General features: G+C 41.4%; 1 protein-coding gene across 15 annotated transcripts in view; it reads right to left on the reverse strand.

Annotated features, from left to right (window-relative positions):
• Positions 1-948: 948 nt before the first annotated feature.
• The window catches only part of POU1F1 (POU class 1 homeobox 1), a 146,337-nt gene continuing 128,876 nt past the window's right edge, over positions 949-18,409 (reverse strand). For 6 of the 15 annotated variants that reach the window (XM_075102374.1, XM_075102354.1, XM_075102395.1 and 3 more), the window contains 6 exons: positions 11,310-11,375; positions 10,281-10,394; positions 9,035-9,280; positions 7,046-7,210; positions 5,510-5,570; positions 949-1,288 (listed from right to left, as the gene is read on the reverse strand). In XM_075102374.1, coding sequence (XP_074958475.1) covers positions 1,075-1,288; positions 5,510-5,570; positions 7,046-7,210; positions 9,035-9,280; positions 10,281-10,394; positions 11,310-11,375 — 866 coding nt within the window. In that variant the 3' untranslated portion in view covers positions 949-1,074. Of the gene's footprint in view, positions 1,289-5,509; positions 5,571-7,045; positions 7,211-9,034; positions 9,281-10,280; positions 10,395-11,309; positions 11,376-14,201; positions 14,442-18,409 lie in introns of those variants that run through there. The other 9 variants (XM_075102414.1, XM_075102443.1, XM_075102424.1 and 6 more) reach the window with 3 other exon arrangements.

The raw sequence follows: 18,409 nt of genomic DNA on the forward strand, positions 1-18,409 counted from the left end.
CTTTAAGCCGCATAATAAATCAGCAAGAATTACCTCCGGTAACAAGCATTAAAAAAAAAAAAGAGTCACATCTACTTGGCACCCATTTACGGCAGTCAGGTGGTACGCAGAGACAGAGCGCACAGTAGGAACAGTGTTGACTCCTCCGTACCGGTAAGCTTACTGTACCATAAATAATAACAGCAATTATGGTACATTTCTGATGGCTTTGTCCTGAACTTACACACGGAAATTACCTGAAATGATTCACTCAGAGGTGTACAGCTGTTGTCAGTGGGTAGCTGAGTTTGAGCTGTCCTTTGGAAAGGCAGGTCTTCAGCTAGCATTCTTCTGCCTGGCTCTCAGATCTGGCGGCACTCCCACGAGATTCCATGAGTATATCCCATCCGTGGCCAATTGGCCATAACTAGATAGTCAGCAGCGTCACCACTGCTTGTTTAAGGTTGCTTATTTACCTTCTCTTCTTTGAAGTTCTAATTTCGCACTGATGCTCAGTGTTCACCGCTGGAGATGGGCTCTGACATGTTCCTAATGGCTTACGCTCTCACAAAGGCCAGTGCAGGTAGCTAGGCAGCGGTGGGGGGTGGTAAAGCACATGCATAGACACGCAGAGGCAAGACACTTTCAATACTACAGCTGCTGGTACCAAGCTTTGTAACCTTTCTTCACATACAACACAAAGATTTTGTTTCCTGATGCTTCAGGGTACCTACATGGGGTTCTCTATTAATCATTAAATGTACCACAGATGCAAGAAAGGCACAGCACAGGAAACTGCAAGTACTTGGGCAACTTGGAAAGCATTTCCAGTTGAACAATGCATAATAGTTTCTTTACAGTTAAGCAGAGACCTCCAACTCTTTAAATATATGCAGTAGCATTTCACTTGTTTCCAACCTTTTACATTAAAACCAGGTCTCCCACAAGACACTATATCTGAAGCTTGTAGCTTGTAAGAGAACCATGTGGTTTACTTGTTTTTCTTTTTTTTTTTTATTTTTTTTTAAAACAACATAGTATTTACAACATTTACAAAAAGCAAAACAGAAATCCACATCTATACATAGAAAAGCTTTACCGGCATTCATGGTGCTCCTTGATAATAGAACTAAAGGTGTTCTGATGTAAACTTGTCTTCACTCTTTTCTCCCTTTGTCTTCTGTTGCAAAACCAAACTCTCACAACTTCTTTCTCAAGATTGAGCCCCTCAGCCATCCTCATAATTTCCTGAGAAGAAGGCTTGCTTTGTTCTCCAAAGTGCCTTTCTAGGGCTTCTTTGGCAGCGATACTGGATAAAGGGATAAAATTTCACCTTTAAAAGCTTTTCTCACATATTCAGGCTTTCACCACTAGATCAGGAGAAGGGTCAAGTAAGAGCACAGAAGGTAGTGACTTGGTTTGTTTTCCTCTTTTCCTACGCAGAGGAAACCGAGAGAGCTTAAAGTACATTGTAGTTCTTCACTGACGTGAACAGCATCACAGCATATACAGAATTTCAACACAAAGTACTTCAAAGGCAAAACTAGCATCACGTTCGGTGCAATTTCAGTGGTAATCATGAAATATTTATGCTTCTTCATGTTCTCTAGGAGATACAGCTACTCACTAGACATGAGTGGGATCACAGGAGTTGGAACAAGCCTGACCGCCCAGTCTTTCCCAGCCACAGCACCGTCATAGGGGTTAAGCAAATGCATGTTAGTGGGGTTACCCGGTTTCATCAAAACATTTGGGTTTACAAAGGGGAAGAGCTCCATCACTTACAATTTGGGAAATATATGCTGTATCAAGTTCTGCATCTCATTTTGTTATATAGAGGGCACTAGAGTATTTCTAGAAATCACAGAGGTTATGGCAAGCTATTTTAGCAATCATCACATTTTCTAAGTCTGCCTTAATCTATTCCTCAGAGTCAGCAGTGACCAAAGGTGAGTGGTTCCATAAACAAAACAAGGCTACTATCTTTTCATATTGTCATACAGAATTTGCTTCCCGTTTGTGTTACATGTTCTCAGAAAGCACTGAGTATCGGAGACATGCTTGTGTGCCACCAGGATGCATCCAGAACGTTTCAGCAGTAGCTGTAATTTCTTTGGACGCAAGAGGGCACTTCATGCATGCATTATTCTGGAAATGAGGTGCAGGTATTTCTGTTATAGAAATATACAAAGTATCTGCTGGAGTTCCAGTTATTTCATTACTTCACCTGTAATATGTTGTTGGTCTTTCATTTATAGGTCAATTTTGCAGTATTTACTAATGTTACCAAAAATACCTTATTAATGGCATGGTGTTCTGCACACACAAAAGTATAGTAACATCATTATCTTTGACTAACAGCTTCTTGGGCTTTGATCAAAGTACAAAATAAAATAGCTTCCACAAATTCAAATTAAGTAGTTTTTCTCAGGGTATGACTAACCTAATTTAGTTTGTGGGATTTTTATTTTACCTCTAGTTTGCCTTCAAACATCCATTAAGAATTGCTAAGAGTAAGGCTGCAGTTCAAACAAAGTCCATCTCCCTTATTAGTTTCAGGTCTTCAAATTGAGGCCCTGTATGACTTCAAATGAACAATTCGTATTTTCTTACTGTATGGGATTTGGTCCTGAACTTCCCCTCAATTATCTGTGCCCTTGACAACCTGCCATATTTGATAGTCCCAGTGCAGCAGGGTCAGATGTAAAAGCAGGAATAATTAAAAAATGCTTAATACAAGGACTGATTTTCTCAAGAACTGTTAAAAACCAACATCAGACCCCACAATGTTAGATGAACAGTCTTCATGGGTTCCTCTAGCCAGGGGAAAGCGCATAGGACAGAGGTACTCTCAAGTCATAGGCAGCCATACTGCATAAACTGGGCAAGGTCTTGGCACTGCTGCTCAAGTCCTTACTGGCTTGTAGACAAGCTGAGAGGAGAAACTGGCCTCCCGAGACTAAAGCTTCATATCTTGTGAGGTGCTGTGATGAGCAAATGAGCTATGAAGCATCTCGCATCCCAAATTCATTCCTAACTGAGAAGCACCCCCTCAGAGGAATACTTCATTCAATAGTCAGAGAGAAATCACAGCTTCATTTTATTCTGTATATCAAAGCCAATACGACTGATGAGATGCATCCCAGAGTCCTGAAGGAACTGGCTGATGTAGTTGCCAAGCCACTCTCCATGATATTTGAAAAGTCATGGCAGTCAAGTGAAGTCCGTGTTGACAGGAAAAAGGGAAGCATTGAACCCATTTTTAAAATGATTGAAAGGAGGACCCTGGGAACTACCGACCTGTCAGCCTCACCTGTGTGCCTGGGAAGATCATGGAACAGATCCTCCCAGAAGCTATGCTAAGGCACATGGAGGACAGGGAGGTGATCTGAGGCAGCCAGCGTGGCTTCACCAAGGGCAAGTTCTGCCTGACCAACCTACTGGCTTTCTGTGATGGAGTGACTACCTCAGTGGACAAGGGAAGATCTAAGGATGTCATCTCTCTGGACTTCTGTAAGGCCTTTGACATGGTCCCCTACAACATCCTTCTCTCTAAACTGGAAACATGGATTTGATGGATGGACTATTAAGTGGATGAGGAATTGGCTGGATGGTCACATCCGGAAGGTAGTGGTCAACAGCACAATGTCCAGATGGAGACTGATGGACCCTCAGGGGTCTGTACTGCATTGGTTAACATCTTCATCAGTGATGTAGACAGTGGGATCAAGTACACTCTCAACAAGTTTGTAGACAGCAACAAGCTGAGTTGTGCAGTTGATGCACCTGAGCGACAAGATGCCATCCAGAGGGACCCAGACAAGCTCAAGAAGTGGGCCCATGTGAACCTCATGAGGCTCAACAAGGCCAAGAACAGGGCAACCCCTGGTACCATACAGGCTGGGGGGTGAAGGGATTGAGAGTAGCCCTGCGGAGAAGGACTTGTGGGTACTGGTGGATGAAAAGCTGGACATAAGCAGGCAATATGTGTGCTTACTGCCCAGAAAGCCAACTGTATCCTGGGCTGCATCAAAAGAAGCTTGGCCAGCAAGTTGAGGGAGGTAATTCTGCCCCTCTACTCTGCTCTGGAGAAACCCCACCTGGTACTGCATCCAGCTCTGGAATCCTCAGCACCAGAAAGACATGGACCTGTTGGAGTGAGTCCAGAGGAGGGCCACAAAAAAGGTCAGAGAGCTGGAGCACCTCCCCTATGAAGAAAGGCTGAAAGAGTTGGGGTTGTTCAGCCTGGAGAAGAGAAGGCTGCGGGGAGACCTGATTGTGGCCTTTCAATACTTAGAAGGGGCTTCTAAGAAGGATGGGGACAAACTTTTTAGTAGGGCCTGGTGTGATAGGACAAGGGGTAATGGTTTTGAACTGAAAGAGGGTAGATTGAAACTAGATATAAGGAAGATATGATGAGGGTGGTGAAACACTGGAACAGTTTGCTGAGAGGTGGTAAATGTCCCATCCCCGGAAACATACAAGGTCAGGTTGGATGGAGCTCTGAGCAACTTGATTGAGTTGAAGATGTCCCTGCTCACTGCAGGGGGGTTGGACTAGATGACCATTAGAGGTCCCAAACTACGATTCAATGACTCAAAAACCAAGTCTCAAGTTGAATGTGAAAGGAGAAGCCACATGTTGTGGCTGTGAGGCAGTAGAGCAGCCTCTGACTCTGGGAGGTGGCACTGCACATCGGGAATGATCCCTGTTCAAAAAACAGGCACTTCACTCTAACGGGTAGGGCCTGACAGCACCAGAGTTGTGCCCAGAGGCAGACAAATTCCCTTCCTGTGGAACGCTACTACAGCAACTTGGAAGCCCCCTTCAGTGAATTCTTCTTCACCAAAGGTTATAAGAGTCTGGGATATCTAAAGAAGGAAATACCCCATGTTGTCATCTTGCCTATTTGGTAATTGTTTTTGTAATATGATTTACCAACCTATCTGATTTCCATATGGAGCTGAGGCTAGATAGATGGTAGATATTGGCCATCAGAGATGTGAGAAACAGGAGAAGGTGGTTCCCAGAACAGGTCCCTTTTTCCAATTAAAATGTTCCTTTGGGAAATCCAAAGAATCCAGTGACAGAAGATAGGGAAAGGGGTACAATATTATGTGTAAGATCTTGCCCTCAAACTTCCCAGGCCTCAATTCTCTGGCAAAATAATGCAATTTATTTTTGTATAATGTAGAACAACCCAAAATTAAAACAAGGGTGGTGTGATGCATGATTCACTATATAGATATCATAAAATTCAGGCAGAATTGGAATAAAATATTTTTTTTATTGAAGTATGTTGTTGTATATTGAAAAAAATGTCTTTAATTGGGAAATATTTGGAGCAAATTGGGGTTTTGGAGAGTTACGCTGTTGTTTTTCAATGGAATGTTTCAAAATAGTGAAACATTTTGAAATACTGTCTATAGAGCTTAATTAAGAGAAAATAACACTTCGATTTTGAACCCAAGAAAAAGAAGCACCTTAGCCAAAGAGGTTTCTAGAAGTAATGCCCTGAGTATTTATTTACCTAATGGTGGTTCTGCGCTTCCTCTTCCGCTCATTTGCTCCAACTTTTTCATTGTATAAAGCTGTATTAAAAACAAAACAAAACCTGGCAGTTACCTTTCACAGAGAACAGAAAACAAACATAATCATCTCCAGAAAGAGAGTCCCTTTCTTTGAAGAGAGAAGAAAGCATAGCAAATAATACTGCTGAATAAGAACAGCACCAAGCACAGGAGCACTTCTGTCTTTAAGATGGTTGGTCAATGTTTTACCTTCAGCTATAAATGGTTACAAGCAGAAATGGTGTGGCACTGGTAAAGCTGCAAACAGCGCTGGCTCTGTGCCTATGTACCTGCAGAGCTGTACTTCAGCCCCCTCCTCTGACATACCTTCTTCCTCCTACCCTGCGAGGTACAGTCTAGGGAGACGGAGTCCATTTCCATGCGCCTCGGCTACCTCACCCTCTTTCTTCAGAAACAGAGCTTTGGCCCCCAACCCCACTTATTCATCTACCTCTTTCACCTCACTTTCTGATGGACAAGTCCCACCTTGCTTCTCAGAGGCTGCTGCTGCACGCACGATCTTACACTGCAGCTGAAGCCTGTAACACTGCTCAGGCGGTCAGCAGCTGCTATCCGCCACGACCCTCTCACAAACAATTATTGCAATGGGCCGGCCACATTAGGAGAGCCTGTGGTTTCTAGGGCAGTTACAGGGGAAGGAAGCTTTCTACATTTGGTTCAAAGGAAACTGAAGTGTGTGGCAGGAGCAGCTGTTTAACAGCGTTTCCTGCTGTTGAATACAATGGCAAATCCAAAAAGTAGCATTAAGATCATCTTCTCTTTCTTCCCAAGCTAGGTACCTGCTGCACAGTGGTAGTCCTGGCTTTTGCTGTCACCTCCAGCCATACTGCTTTCCAGCATCACAATTCATCCAGCTGAAAAGGCTGCTTTTCAAGGCAACCCATTTCCCTTAAATCAACCAACCTGTTCTAAAGTACACTTTGCTCAATGAGCCCCATGACTCTTCCTATAACTGGAAAGTAACGGGGCAAAAGGAAGGCAATCCTCTAGCAGCAAAAAGGTCGCATCAAAAACCTCTATGCCATGGTATTCTTCTTCAGGGTTTAAAGACCACTGCCTCAGCTGAACTCAAGTCCTCTCCCCCATGGCCACATCTCATATGACAGAGGTTGGGAGGAAGAGTTCTTTGCTAGTGAAGAATCCCTGTACGCTGCTAAATGGGCTGTCCTGCAGATCCTAATAACAGCTCTGACCTATGCTACAGGAGTGGAGCTAGTTTGCTGAGATGGGACTGAAAGAAATTACTTCCAGTAGGCCAAGTGATGTTTCTGCTATTCTGTACCCTCCACGCATTTCAGTTTGCCCCTCCTTGCTCACCCGAAAAAATAACCAAAATTTAATATAAGCACACCTTAGTATCTAAACCTGGTAGATCAAAACCTTTAGTTTACAAAAGACACATACTAGTCCTTCAACATATATATAGGTTTCTGGTTTAAATGCAAATCAATAGTTAGAGGATTTCAATTCTCTACCTCCTACTTGTTCTGCTTCCTCCAGCCACTTGGACAGTATCGATTTCAGTTTGCACGCGTTCTTGAAACTCAACTGCAAGTTTTCAAACCTGCAAATAGTAGTTTGGCTGAATTCAGAGCCGTGCACGGCAGCCAGTGCTTCTCCAACATTGGTTTGTGTATAACCTGTCAAAAACAAAGAGAAAAAAGTCACTTTGGAGCTTTCTAGAAAGGGTTACTTTCCTTGAGACACTTAGCCCTTCACTGCTGACTCTTAAGAACAGTGTGTGCCTTCAGTGTCTTCAGGATGGGTTTTCTGCAGATGTCTCTGTGGCTGACTCTGAGTTCACCTCAGAGACCTGTTCAGTCTCCTGCTGGTTTCAGTGGAGTTTCGCACTGATTTAGTGGAGTTTTACACTCTGAGATTAGGAATTTGAGAAGGATCCAGACATCCCATATCTTCCTTTCTATAGACAGTGCAATAGCAATAAGCTAATCCCTGGCAGCACTGCTGGTGTCCTGTTATTGCAACAATTAAGTGATCAGAGGAATGTTGCCGTTTCCATGCAGACACGGACTTTGTAACAGCAGCTCCCTGTTCAGTGCTGTGAATGTGCACCTGCCACGTTCAGGGGTCTGGCTCATCGTCCTCCCTTTCTGCCTCTGTACCAGAACAGGCAGGATCTCTTCAGATGCTGAACATCTCACGAGGCAGCTTTTTACCTCTATTTTGATTGCACTAACACTGTGTGTCTCAGTCGCAGACCCACAGCCCATATTAACTCTGTCTTCCCATGTAAAGCTCAACCTCAGATTAGTTTCCTGTGCAAATTGCATTTTCCCCATCAGAGCATTAAGCCATCTTACAGGCTCTGTGTCATTTTTTTGCATCAGAGGAAGTCTTGCTCCCTCACAAATTCAGGATGAAGATGCAGTAATAATTACAGTGATTAACAATGTGGGGCCTAGCAAACCTTTCCATTGCTGAGGATGACATTAAATACACGATACACAGAAAACCTGTCAAAGCTGCAAATGCTATTTTAAACCCTAAATTTTTGTTTCAGTTCTTATTTTTACATTGCAAATGGAACACACTGGCATTCTAGCTGTTGAGATAACGCATAGATACTGGTAATAACCTTATAATTTTTTTATATTTATAAAGCTAGAAGGATGCCCTGTTTTGTGATGATACAATGTAATGTTATAAGCAATAATGTCAAAACTGCAACTCTTCCTTCGGAGTATCCAACATTCATAAGTGGGCTGAATCTACAGTGCTGGATGGGGGTTTTTGTCAGTACTGTTCAAACAAGGGTGAGACATTATTTTACTTTGCAATGTACCTCTATCCCCTACAGGTGAGAAAGACAGGCCTCAGTCCACCTTTGTCCTCAGCTAAGGTTGTCTAGTGAAAGACAAGCACCTCACCAAAGACCCTCTAACGCAATCCATCTCGCATCAGCCGCAGGCCCCAGCAGTTATCAGACAGCAACGGAGATATCAGTTGCTGCTGTACCTGTGTCTTGGCACAGGAAAATAAACCAGGAGGAGAAGCTTCCTACTGGTATGAACTATTTGCCATGGATGTCACCCATCTTGTGTACTGAAATGACATTGCACCATCAGATGAAGAACTTCGTGGGGAAGGGGACGGATATGAGAGGTTAGAGCATGTGCTGCCCTAAATTGCAGAAAATTTGGGGCTGTGCAAAATAACACACCTGCTACTCAATGTAATTTAATGAACAGCAATAAAAATTTTCCCTGCTCTTAAGACAATTTAAAGGGAGGAGAATTTAAAGTCACTTTCTGCGTACTAAGTTGCAAAAAGCTGAAGTTCATTATTCCATGCAAGTCTCTTGGGAATGGAGAAAGTTTGGCAGTGCACGGCAGGCTTAGAGTTATGATTATACAACTACAGAGGCTAGACAGTAAAACATTTGGAAATAATTGGGCTTTCACTGGAAGTTTTCAGTCTTTTATTTATGGACATAAAGCACATACCCAGCTTAATTCTCCGCAGCTTAAATTCATTAGCAAATTTTTCTAGTTCCCTGATTTCAGGGGAGTCCATGTCAACGGGTTCTTCAACAGACTTGCTTTTTCTGCGGAACTCCTGCTTGAAGTCTGCAGCATTGGGGTCATCCGTGAGGAGGGACTGGTGCATGGGTGTGAAGCCGTGGCTCAGGGCACAGGAGCTGGCGCTCAGGGCATGCTCCGGGAATTTGTAAAGGCAAGGGGTCAGGCTACCTGAGTAACACCGAAAAGAAAACTCAGTACAGTTATTCTCTACTGCTACATAATAAAAATATGCCTTCACCATCTCATAATCCATGTCCATACTTATTACACAGTTTATGCAAAAATATCCAAGAGTGAGGATCTCCTAGGAGATATGGTCTCTCTTGTCCCAAAACAGGAAAACCAACAGACACTTTCACAGGCCACAACCATCTTATTTCTTAGTAAACTGTGATGCACTGAAATAAGATGGTAAATGGTCCAAACTTAAAAAAAAAAATAATTCAAGGCCTCAGCTGGAATTACATGGTACAGCAAGATTGATAGACCTACGTCACTGTGAGCCACCTAAATCATACCAGTCTATTTTCTGGTAAAAAGAATATTTCCATGTAAATACCATGTCATGCTCAGACAAGATACTATCTTGGTTTATCTTCAGCATAAAATTTGTTTGAGGAAAGTACACGAGTAAAACCTCAAAGAAAAAAAAAGAGACGCCAGAACATGTTCAGAATGATTGTTCAGAATTAAAAAGAAATTGCTCAAGGGCAAAGCAAAACCAATCTCATGCTACCTTTTGTTCACAAATATCAGACTTAACAAGGACACTCAGTTAAGAGTGAAGGCTGTTTTTTTCACTAGATACTGTACATAGAGCTAAAGAGTCTCTGACCTGAAGGGGAAAAAAAAAGTGGAGGAATAGTAACACTCTCCAGCATGTCTGGAGCAGCCAGTAAATTCCAGGTTCTGAGAACATTCTTCCCAAATTTCTAAATTACACTAAACTTTGTAGCAGACCTCAGAACTTCATTAACCTCCGACCCCTTCCTCTCTTTACTTTTCATGTCTTCACTGCCCTGATTGCTCTCACCAGCACTGGAGGTTCTGACCCCACAGGAATACTTTATACAACTCACACAGGATAACCACAAAATAAGCTTTTCTCAAAAAAAATAAAGGAAGAGACTTTAAAAAAGAAAAAAAAAAAAGAGAGAGAAGGACTTGCTTTGCAAGGTGCTGACACCGTTTACCACATTGGGATGTGGCACGCTGCATGTCTGTAAGATGCGACTCTGGGAGAGACTTGCTGATAGCATCTCTGGAGTTGCAGGCTTGATGCCTAAAAAAACCCCGTAAGGGTGAAAAAAGAAAGGAGAATAATGAAGATGTATTTATTTTGGAATAAAGCAAAGTGAACTTTGAGCAATACCTTTTGTTTAATACCTATAGACCTTTCCCAGGGATCTGAATGATGCCAAGAACATTTTCAAGAGATACAGTAATGGACAATGGAACTGGAGTATTTGGACATTTACAGACAGTGAAGGAAGTCTACTAACCATCTGTAAAAAGTCCCTATGCAAATGTATTCATCTATGCTGATTTACTGTAATATTTCCTTCACCTTAAGTGAAATAAAATGTTGAGTTTGATTTCGGATTAGCTGAGTCACAATTATTTCCCTCGAGTTGTGTTAATTTGGTTTATTGCATTATCTCTGACCTCTACTGACCGCTACTTGAACTTGCATAGAATAACAGTTCCTCTTTCTTACTCAGCCTAGGACATGGCAAACAGAGCAGGATGCTAGCATACACTCCTAGCATACATTCATGAGTGTGAAAATCCACTATCATCTGTATTATCTGCCTGCTAAATTCAGCTATCCTTCCATTATGTCACCATTTTATAGCTCCAGTCAGGGCTCCATTGCCCCAGGTACTGATAATACACAGGTACATCACTCCTGGTCCCTCAAAAAGTGATTGTCACCAGGGGAAGTGGACATAGGCAAGCAAAAAGAGCAGCACTGTCCCAGTCCTGTAGAGAGAAATAAGAGGTAGAGTGATTTGCTGAGACATGCAGAGGTTTGGGGAAACTCTGGGCGCTGACCCCTAATTTCCTAAACTCTTTTCTCATGCCTTAACCCCAGTCCTGTCCTCTTTAAGCAACTGCCTTGAATTAGTCCCTCTAAAGGAAAACTGACCAAAATCAACATGCTAATAGCTCACTCAGTTAAGGGCATGTCTCTTACCTGCCATCACCCCGTAGGTAGATGGTTGATTTCCATAGTGACAGGAAGGCACAGAGTAATGAAGGCCTGCCAAAGTGTTTCCAAAAGTCGTCATGGCAAAGCAGATATGGGAGCATATAGGAGTTTGGATCAAAGACAAAACAGATGTGACTGGTAAGAAAATATGTGAGGATTCAAGACACAGCCTTTAAGTTCAGAGGCAGACAGTCTCCTTGTACATAGTTTGGTGTGCATTCAGTAGGCGTTTAACTCTTGGCCACTACCATCAGGTTAACACCGCTGAAAGTACAGACACTTGGGCAGGTTGCACCAGATGAGGCTGCCAGTATAAATCGTGAGATACTCTCTGGCCCAAGACCAGAAATTGTCATGCTGGCATCTCGGTGCATTATTTTTAGCATAATCTATGGGCATAACCCAGTTTACATATACTGCTGAGCAAGGGAAGCATTGAATTCTCCAGGAGGAGGCTGGTTCCTCTCCCTACCCAATTTCCACACATCATTTCATTTAATCTTACACAAAATCTTGCTCTATGTTCCCAGAAAACTGATTGGCTTCACTGTCGTGCAAACCCCACAGTTAAAACAGGCATCAAGGAAGGCAATATTTTATGCATGCCTAAGACCTGGGTTTCCAAAAGCAGCAGTTTGGGACATTTGATTTAAGGCATCCAGAAGTCACATTTTCTTAAGTTCCAAGCCACTAAAAACATTTCAGAGTGCTTTGGCAAGGTGGTAGAGGAACAGGACAATAGACTCTCAGCTCTTCTAAAAAGTTAGGCCCAAATCAACATTTTCATCAGCAGCACCAACAAACACACAATTAATTGATCTCTAGTATTTTCACAGGGGTGTTTCAGATCTGTGCTCAGTAATTGCCAGTGCGTGAAGAATCAGACAATTTTTTACTGAATGCGAAATGATAGATATGGCTGTTTCTCATGCATAAGTGGGCACAGAAACGCATATACTGTCCCCTCTAACAACTGCTATGAAGTATAATATTAAAAATTCATGTTTGTGAACATTCAGATATGTAAAACTGCACTTCAGAGCACACATTGCAGTTGTTCAAAGCAATATAATTAATTAGGGCTTAGAATCTCTGTTTTTCACAAACAGTAATAATAACAGTAAAATGTTCTGTTCAGATAACTTATACGCACATAAAATCTACTAAACCAGGCATGCTTATACTAGTATACATGCACCCAAAATAAAGATTGCATTAATAATACTAATACATTTAGAGCAATGCAACTTTTCTGTTGAGGTAAGATCTAAGCGTTCACTAGTTTTTTTTCTTCTATTATTTCATAATCTACAGACTATAATTTTTATGCATAAATGTAACATTTTCAACTTGCTAATGAGGATTTAAAATTAAGTAGTGAGGATGATGTTATTTAAGTTAAATAATAGCAATTAAAGTGTTGAGGATACCACAGAACATCAACTGTATAACATGGTATAGTATTTGAACATATTTATATTCACATCTATTTTGTGATGCAGAATTGTCACATGCATTTAAAAAAATTTGACTTTTAAGATAAGTCAAAATTCTTTCATGTCTACTTTGTGCACAAATTCTCCTCAGATGCTTTCACCAAAATGGCACTGTTTATTACAATATCTGAATTAATGTACAAAGTCTGCAAACCTGTATTCATTATAGTTAACACCCTCTGTCACTGCTTGCATTCTCACAGGGTCATCTGCTAGATGTGAGACTGCAAACAAAATTCTCACTGACTATAGTGGTATTTGTTCTTGGATGGTAACTACAAAAATATCAAAACCCAAATCTGAAGCAGACGAGCAAATGCTTTCGGCCGGCTGTCACCATATATATTTTGTTATGAATCAGATTCATTTAGAGAATACTGCTATGATACCGATACATAAATTTGGCCTCATGCAAAATTCAAATTCTCCTATTCCCTACTACCACTTCTATCTAACAGCCATATTAGGATATTTTGAGTCTCCTACTTAATGTATAAGATCCTATTATCTATGACCAATGTTCAGTTTTCATTACTTACATGCTTTTTCTTCTTATTAAAATGTTTTATTACCAACGCGCTTCAGGAGAAGGCTAGTTTCTTGTTAAGACTCCAGATAAAATTCTTACCTTAATGCAACTGCAAATAAATCAAAACTGTTTCTTCTTCTGTTTCTGAAAGCTTTCTATCAACAGTTCCTGTGTTCCAGAATCCCACTTCTACAGGTTAAAGGCTGCAAGAAGACTCTCTTTCTCTCCCTGTCTCACATAGTTTAATGATTACATACTCCTAGTATTTAAATGCAATTAATTGGATTATATAAACAAACACAAACCTCAAAAATATTGATGAGACTTCTGCCTCCAATTTTGGAGAGCCCACTTAAATCTCAGTCTTGATTCAGTATGCAATATGCTTTACAAAGCAATGTTTTTCCTTCTTGAAAACTTCCCCAAATGATATTTAGATCTGACCTTTAAATACATGTCCTATTTACAGTAATATATATTATTTTAAATTGTGCTTACATAATAAACAAATTTTTAATTAATCTACGTGGCATTTGTCATTGAAGACTATATAGCCGTACCAACAGTGACAGTGTTTGAACCTATTCTAAGTTAATGCATTGGTAGCATACTTGAGCCTAATCTTGTAACGATCTAAGAGAAAGCTACAATTTCAGGTAAAACACAAACATTTGGGGTGCTCCTGATTCACTCATCATGCAGAGTTTCGTGAAAATGCTTCTATTTTAATGCAGTCCCAATCTGACATAACATCGATACTAGACACTAAATATTGCAGAACTCAATGAACAAGTAGCATCCAAAAGCATTACAAATGAGAGTCACTGAGAGCAAGATTATTTTTAAAAGTACCTGTAGACACAACATTGGTGGCATGGTTAGAAACCGGCAGGCACTCTGCAGCGCTGTGATGCATTATCAGAGGCAGAGAAGGAGAAGAGTCAGAATTCAAGGGTACAAACGTGTCAGATGAAGCAAATGCTTGGCAAGTCATACCCTCCAACAGGCAAAAGAGCCACTTGTCCCTGTTTTCTAACAGAACAGATCCTGCACGATTAACCACAGCTCAAACGCTATTCCAGGCTTTTTACCTGCATATACATACACAGGAGGGCTCCAGAGCAGAGGAGGTCGTGTGCAGGTATTTATACCACTAGGAAATCCCTTTATCCATTTTAATGTTTTTTCCCAGCAATATTGCTATACTGCTATAGAGCCTCCTTCCTTCCCACACAAACACAATACGTGTCCAATTAATGGCAGGGAAAGAGGAGGGAAACCAGAGACATGATTTGACAGTTATTTTCAATTAGGTCTTTTGTGAAGAACAATGACCAGAAAACAAATATAAAGTATCGTCTCCAAAGTCGGTAGCAACGAGACAGGTATGTTTAATACTAAGTAGGTTTCCACAGTTAACACCTGCCCCCAAGATCTCATCCGGGCAATTTTCTGGAAGGCAACCCGGCTGAGAGCTCAATCGAAAGTCTGCAAAAGTCAAGAACCTATAGCAAAATAATCTAAATTAACCTAATTCCCAGCAGTTGCACAGTGATAATTTGTCTTAACATATACTAGCATAAATCAGAGACCTGTAATATGGAGCAGCTGTAGCCAGGAGGAAGTTTCTGAACAGAGAACTTTGCATAAGCATGAAGTATTAAATGTTTATCTGAGATAAACTCTTGAAAGAGCCCACAGTGTCACATAAAACTTGTTCACAGTTCCTATTATCAATTTATACTACCGCAGCAGGTACAGTCTCATCTAGAAGGCCCTGGTCTTTGTTGTGCTACATACTAAGTAAAACCAGGATATTTTCTCAAAGAATTCACTAAACTGATTTGTTGGCATGAGATTAGAATTACTTTGGAGCAGTAAAGAATACACAGGTTATCCTAAAAATTATGAAAATTACTGCAGTACACCATAATCACGTTCTATGTATAAGCCATAAATTTTAAAGGAAAAAATGACACAGTTGGTTTATTTAATTTATTTTTATATTTTAGCAGGTAAAATGTATGGATGTGGAGGTGGTTTTTTATTTTGTGGTCGCTTGTTTGGTTTTTTGAGGGGTTTGGGTGTTGGGCTGTCCCTTGTTTTTTTGTGACCAAAGATGGTTAGGTCAGAACTTTTATTTATTTTGCATAGAGATGATGATACTTTCTCTGTGTTTGGTATTCAAAACTGGTTCAAATGTCTGAATTAGGATTTTGATGGCATAGACTTCAGATACTCAGAGGGACCTTAATAGGCTTGAGAGGTGGGCCCATGTGAACCTCATGAAGTCCAACAAGGCCAAGTGCAGGGTCCTGCACGTGGGTCAGGGCAATCCCAAGCACAAATACAGGCTGGTTGAAGAATGGATTGAGAGCAGCCCTGAGGAAAAGAACTTGAGGGTGTTGGTTGATGAGAAGATCAACACAACCCAGCAACGTGCACCTGCAGCCAAGAAAGCCAGCCATATCCTGAGCTGCATCAAAAGAAGCATGACCAGCAGCTCAAGAGAGATGATTCGCCCCCTCTACTCACTCTCATGAGACCCCACCTGGAGTGCTGCGTTCAGCTCTGGGGTCCCCAACATAAGAAGGACATGGAGCTGTTGAAGTGAGTCCAGAAGAGGGCCATGAAGATGATCAGAGAGCTGAGGCACCTCTCCTGTGAAGACAGGCTGAGAGAGTTGGGGTTGTTCAGCCTGGAGAAGGCTGTGAGGAGACCTTATGGCAGCCTTCCAGTACCTGAAAGGGCCTACAAGAAAGCTGGAGAGGGACTTTTTACAAGGGCATGTAGTGAAAGGACATGGGGCAACGGCTTTAAACTGAAAGAAGGTAGATTTAGACTAGATATAAGGAAGAAATTCTTCACTATGAGGGTGGTGAGGCACTGGAACAGATTGCCTAGAGAAGTCGTAGGTGCCTCATCCCTGGAAGTGTTTGAGGCCAGGTTGGATACGGCTTTGAGCAACCTGGTCTAGTGGAAGGCGTCCCTGCCCATGGCAGGGGGGTTGGAACTAGATGATCTTTAAGGTGCCTTCCAACCCAAACCATTTTAGAATTCTACGATACAGGAGGAAGCATACATATTACTGCATCGTTTTTCACAGATTATTGCAGAGAAGCAGTATTGTATCAAGCCATTCTTCAGAATCCTTGATATTATCTGTAAATTTGTTTTGGGGAAGGCTGTATCTGAGGTTGTTGAGAAACTTCAGAAGAATTACTGCATATGGTAAATTGCATTTGTTCTTTAACAGTGGTGAGTCTCTGCACTCATAACTACTATTTATACATGCACTTTCATATTGCAAAACAAACAAAAACTATAAAATAATCATTGTAATATTATGGAGGATACTGTCATCAAATGACCTGGCACCTATATTACTTTGGGCTTGGCCCGATATATATGAACGTCTGTGAATTCATGAATACACTGACTAATGAGTGAGAATTGAGTCTTAAACTCTAGTATTTCATTCAGCTAAGGGTGTATTTGGAACCCATAAAATTCTCAGATCAGAACACGGCACTGAAGGAAACTAAGACAGAAGATAACAATGATGACATTGCCTTGTAACACCCTACAGACTATAAACAGTTCTTAAATGGCGTATCCTTCCTATGACACAGTTTTGTTAGCTCCAATGGCAGCTGTGTCACTCAGCCATAGTGTTATGCATAAACTGTTAATCAAGCAAATGGAAATTCAACAATTATTTTAAGCATTTTCACCTCTGGTGATCTTTTCTTCCTCAGCAAAGAGCATGATACATCCACAAGGAACTTCAGTCTACCTACCTACAGGAGTTTTAAAGCCATGGGAGAAAATGAAACTCGAAGAATAACTTTACAGCCCTGTCCTTGACAATCCTTTTCTCTTAAATCCCAACAGGTAATATTTATACTGCAAACTCATAGCTAGGTGCAAAGAAATTGTAGCCTGTCCCCAAATACAAGATGGAGCTCACTTCCAGATTTCCATTTCTTCCCGAGGTCAGGGGACTTACCTAACTTTGCCCAACTGCTCAAGCTTTCCAGACCTATAGAGTTCATTAAAGGAGGTGGTAGTAGGTTCATGAAGGGTGCTCACCTGCAGAAGCTGGGACTGAGAGACACTGGGAATGTATGTGCAGCCAGTGATCATGAGGCATTTAACTTCTCAGCGTACAGTAAAAAGCTGCTTTGTGACACCACCTCAAATGAGTTTTTCATGTCACTGCTATTTAGTGTTGTGTTTCATACTGCTGAACAACTTGGATTTTTACGTGTTTGCGCCACGTTGCCCGCTTCTCAGTACAGGTAACAACTTCACAATTTTTCTTTTTGTTTTGATTATGACAGGTTTTAGTTGCATTTGGCTTAAAATAAAGGTATTTAGTGGCATTTTTAAGGATCCTGAATAGCTAGACTCTGTTACCAATATAAGTATTTGACAAATTTCACATTCATCAGGTAGAATAACAGCTTGTTTCTTACAAGTCACACCTCTCTTAAAGCTTTGTTACAACCCTCTGTGGATACCTTGCTAAGTCTGTTACTACTTCTGTTCTGCCAAGAAAAACCCCTTGGTGGTGAAGCCCTGTCATGCCAGCTGTTTCGCTGGGCTTCAGATTGTTTGTCTTACCCAAAGTTACACTATGGCTCTGTGTATTGTAATGTCATGGTTGCTTTTAAAACTCTGCCTCACAGCAGAAGGATTTTACTGATATTTGCTCTTCTTGTCCCAACTCCTATCTAGACCTGCAGTAATAGAAACTCTCTTGCTTCTTTAGGGAGGTGCTGGAGCCACATGGACCTGAGAATTGCCTCCCTACTGCCATGCTGACATCTCAGGAACCTGTGACAGGTCTTTGTCCAAGGACACTCCATTCTGGCCGTGAGAACATCTAATCATAAGCAAAAAGGGTGATACAGAGCTCCTCTCCTGTGTCAAGAAGCAATCAGACTTTAGGACTGGAGAAGTCACGTTGAACTAACAGCAGTTTCTGTCCTCTGACTACACTCACAGAAGACCAAACTTCTTCCAGGCTAGTAGACCACAGATGGGGGACCTGGAGT

The sequence above is a fragment of the Phalacrocorax aristotelis genome, chromosome 1 (genome assembly GCF_949628215.1).
Source record: "Phalacrocorax aristotelis chromosome 1, bGulAri2.1, whole genome shotgun sequence".
NCBI classification, from domain to species: Eukaryota; Metazoa; Chordata; class Aves; order Suliformes; family Phalacrocoracidae; genus Phalacrocorax; species Phalacrocorax aristotelis.